The 4499-nt window shown below is 43.9% G+C and overlaps 1 protein-coding gene across 1 annotated transcript; it reads right to left on the bottom strand.

Moving 5' to 3' along the window:
• Window positions 1-817: 817 nt before the first annotated feature.
• LOC119556953 (glucose transporter type 3) lies at window positions 818-2491 on the bottom strand. The gene has a single exon (XM_037869460.1). The coding sequence runs from the start codon at window positions 2377-2379 to the stop codon at window positions 850-852; it is 1530 nt and encodes a 509-aa protein (XP_037725388.1). The 5' UTR covers window positions 2380-2491; the 3' UTR covers window positions 818-849.
• Window positions 2492-4499: the final 2008 nt, after the last annotated feature.

Genomic DNA, 4499 nt, shown 5'->3' with positions numbered 1-4499 from the left:
AAAGTCCACAGATCAAGACGAAGCAATGGCGACCATCAGATCCCCCTTCGCGAACATTTATCTCAATGAGACCTCCACTCATTAATTGGACTTTATGGCCGTCTAAATCATGCGACAAAATGCAAATTAATATTTATACTCGTACCAGAATGCCAGTGGAACCCGATTCCAGTTTGTGTTCGCCTTAGCGCAGCTTTCAACGCACACAGCGCATAAATTCATAAATGTGCCAGCACCGCCAATGAATTTACAGTGTAAAACATAACTTTTAATTACGCGAGCAAGAAAAAGTGCGCAAAAACGGAAAATGTCGCCACACAAGATGCATAAATAAATAAATGCTTAATAACGATAAAGACAGTGTAGTTACAAGGGAAAGGAGGAAGCATATCTACAACGACTTGGCTTTGTCCTTAATGATGCTGGCAAGATTTTATAGTAAATTGCTTCGGAATAATATCAGAGTCTGAGTTATGCTGATATTAGATCAGTCACTGTGATCTTATTTCTAAGAATAATTATCGCGAAAAGTAATCTTCACAGAAAATAAAACATGAAAAGCTTTTTCTCCAACTCAAAAGTGAGCCAGCATCAAAAAACTAAATCTCATCTCATATAGAGTACTTTTGTCTTGATATCAAGAACGTTTCTTCTCAAAAAGTGAATTTGGTCTTTTATCCGTTGACAATTTTTATGAGTGTCGTAAACTCAAATACTTCCGAAAGCTTTGGGTATTTTTGTTATAAGCAAAGATTGATTAAGATCTTACAATGGCAATTCCAAGTAATTTATTAATTCCCAATAAAATAACCCCCTGTGACTAACACTTGGATTTATTTGAGACAATGACTAAGCATCCGAGGAATCGCTGCTCGATGTGAAGGTGACCACCGTTGGCCTGTTCATAATGCCTCCCATCCGCTGCTGTATCTTCGACGATGACAGGCCCTTGGTCTCCGGAATGAAGACCATGGAAAAGAGCAGTATGATCACGGCAATGATGGCGAAGAGCAGGAATAGATACGGTTGGCACTTGACCTCGTGGCTGGCAAACCAGCAGACCACGAAGAAGGCAGTTAGCCAATTGGATGTACAGGCGATGGCACAGCCCAAGGGGCGCATGGCGGGCACAATGAGCTCGACGTTGAGCAGCCAGGTGAGCGAGCCCACTCCGGTGACATAGGCACCCACAAAGAGAGATATGCAGAATAGGGCCACCCAGGGAAGGACTTCCGTTTCCATAAACATCCATATCTTGAAGTACAGGCCGAGAAAAATGGACATGAAAACCATCACTGAAGATGAGAAGATAAGCAGCTTCCTTCGACCCACTCGATCCACCAGCGAAATGCACAGGATTAAGCCAAATGTCACCCCGATGGCCAAAACTGATCCATACTCCCGACGAATCTTCAGGCAGGTCAGCATATTGGGGGCATAGAAGATGAAGATCAGGGCACCACACAGCTTTTGGAGCACGGCAAGCGCCAAGGTCCGCGCGAGACTCCTTCGTATTTTTTTATACTTGAAGCCTCGCGTCGGTCCTTGGCGCACGTCCTGCTCACTTGCGGTGGGTTCCCTCATCAGATGGTCGATCTCCCGCCTCGCATCGTACTTCTTGCCACGGAGATATCGCAGTGAGGCCTCCGCCCGTGGGATGTTACCCCGACTCACATAGTACGCCGGCGATTCCGGCATGAAGATCTGCAGGAGGCCCAATGTAAGGACTCCCAGATTCAGGAAGTTAACCAGCCACAGTTCCAGGAAAATGGACATGGTAAAGCTGTAGAGCACACCGCATATGCAGGCCCCCTGGAAGAGTACACTCATGGCACCACGATTTATATTGGTACTGATTTCGGCATTGTAGATGGGAACCGCCACGCAATGGGCACCTCCGCACATTCCCAGCACAAAGCGACCAGCATATAGCATATAGACACTCTGGGCGAAGGCGGTGAGGCACCATCCCAAAGTATTTGGGAGCAGTTGCATGAGGATGGTGCGCTTGCAGCCGCAGGATCGCACCATATAACCCATGGGCACACACCACACCGCCGCTCCAAGGGTCAGTAATATACAAACTCCGTTCCATTCCGCCGCCGAGAGATTGAATAAGTACGATTGGTGCTCCATCACCGACTTCTCCACCGATCCCGACCAACCCACTGCGATCCCAAAGAAAAAGGATCCTATGTTGCTGTAGAAGGTGGCCTTGTAGAGGCCCACATTGCTGATGGTATTTGGTTGGGCTTGGGTTGGGCTAGATGCTATTTCGACGGGCTTTTTTGCAGAACCTTTACTCCACCTGGAAGTCCTGGGCGACTCTGCAGCGGGCGGCTCAGGTTCCGGTTCCGATGGTCGACCCCCCCATTTCATCCCTCAGCGGTTACTCGATGCCAAATGATCAGCATTTATAATTAAACTTTATATAGAAATTGTGTGTGTGATCTAATTTTGGAACCCCAATTTGAAGAATTTAAGAATAATGTCGAAGGGTCTACTAAGGCTAAGTCTAAAACTTCAACATCTAAAAGACTAACTTCTTTAAAACCAGTTAATGCTTAATTAAAGAAAATATACATAATAATATTTATTATTTGTAACAATAGTATATTTTCAGTACTTAAGTTTCGTTACTCTTTCTTGATAAAAATCTAAAATTCTTTTTCAATAATCAATAATCTATAGATTTGTTCAAGGCGGATAATTTACTGTTAATTAAGTTTGATGTCTCCCTAAAGCTATATACTCCCTGGTATAAAAAGCTATGAATATCCTTAATCCGTTTGAAAGCATTCTCCACACATTTAGTTAAACGCAATGTACGTCCAGTAATTACACAACTCATTATGCTATTCCCGGCAAAAATGGCCAAGGCCCATAAGGAAAGAGGGGATTGTGGGCGTGCGATTTACAATATTGCATTTCCAAATCCCCCGTACCGCCCAACTAAACTGTAAAAGGGACATCCAGTCGGCAATAAACTGGCATCTGCAAATATTTGTTCCCCCGAAGTTTGGGTGGGTATTTATTCCGGACTCGCATCCGGAGCTGTGTTTTGAATTTGTACGGGTATCTGTCCGGGTGTACTTCTGGCAAAGTGCAGATATTTATGCGTATTTGATAGCACTAATGGGCCATTAAATGCGTACGCAAATACACACACGTACCCGTTCCTATATCTTTCCGAAGCGGAGAGAGTGTGGGTGTTGGTTGTCAGGATGAAAATGTACCTAAGCGAATCTAAATGGCATCAGGGGCACCGAACATGCAAAATCATGTACTCGTAAATCTCCTTAATGCCAGCGGCCTCCGGACAAACTGAGACACCCGGAAAATGGCAGGAAAAGCGGTGGAGCAGGTGGGGGGGGGGGGGGGTGGTTTTCGGGGGGCCCAGTGGGTCGGTGTGGGGTTAAGCAGTTCCACACATCGCATATACACGCACGGTGGATGCTTGTTTTACCCCCCCGAGAAAAATGCGAAAACGGGTGGCAGGGGATTTTCCGTAATGGAACCCGATATATATATGCCCGGGTGCTTGTGCGGGTGTAAGGTGCTTTCGAATACGTATTACGTAACTAACGAAAATTAACGTTAATAGCCCTGAGTATCAAAATAATGGCACTCGCCTGTTGGTTGCCCTCTCTTCAAGGCCGCTTTTCGGATTGCACAAGTCGGGGGGTCTCACTCCCCATCCAGATCCCGAAATAAATTTCAAAAACTCATTCCGGACTGGGGAAAAACGTGAAAATATTGTTACGACCTCTTTGGGTTCCTTGGTGTGCCAAAAATGTGGGGGAACCGTACCTTCCTTCTCCTTATGGAACATTTCCCATCGAACTAAATTAGATTTTAGTCGCAGAATTACGATGCTCGAGCGGTTAATTGAGAAAAGTGAAGCAGCGATTTTTAATGATGTTGTGATTGCGGGTGGAAAGCGATGGTCGGGTGGTTATGTCGTAAGAAGAGGGATGCTCATATGGTCTGGTTAATGGGGGTTTAAAGATATGTGCACAGATACTATAGAGAAAGTAATGTTTTAGGAAAACATGTTGTTACATATTGGTAGATTTACATTAACTACTTTTCTTGGCCAAAATGTAAATTTTTTATAAGGGGTTGCATGTTAATTTTGGTAAAAAATAAATTGCTTATCTTAGGTTAAAAAAAAGTACTCCAATTAAATATAAAATGTTTTCTTATTTGGAACTTTGTCATTTGGATACTGTATACTTATCCTGTACCATTTTAAAGATGTTCTTTAAATACACACATCTGCGAAGACCTTAACGCAATTCAGTTTTCAACGAAATTGAAATTTCGAACCACCCACCGAAAAGAACAGCAAAAAATAAGATACTTTATATAAAGGCCAACATTTTGTGAACTGGGTATGCGTGTATCGTTAATTTTTATTGGCGAGCTCTCGAGATCCCCTTTCGCATTGAAATCGAATGAAATTCAGTTGTTGGTCCTTGTTTGCTTGTTGCTGGCAC

The sequence above is a fragment of the Drosophila subpulchrella genome, chromosome 3R (genome assembly GCF_014743375.2).
Source record: "Drosophila subpulchrella strain 33 F10 #4 breed RU33 chromosome 3R, RU_Dsub_v1.1 Primary Assembly, whole genome shotgun sequence".
NCBI lineage: Eukaryota > Metazoa > Arthropoda > Insecta > Diptera > Drosophilidae > Drosophila > Drosophila subpulchrella.
Note: the sequence above shows the minus strand (reverse complement) of the source record. Positions and strands in the feature narration are given on the sequence as shown.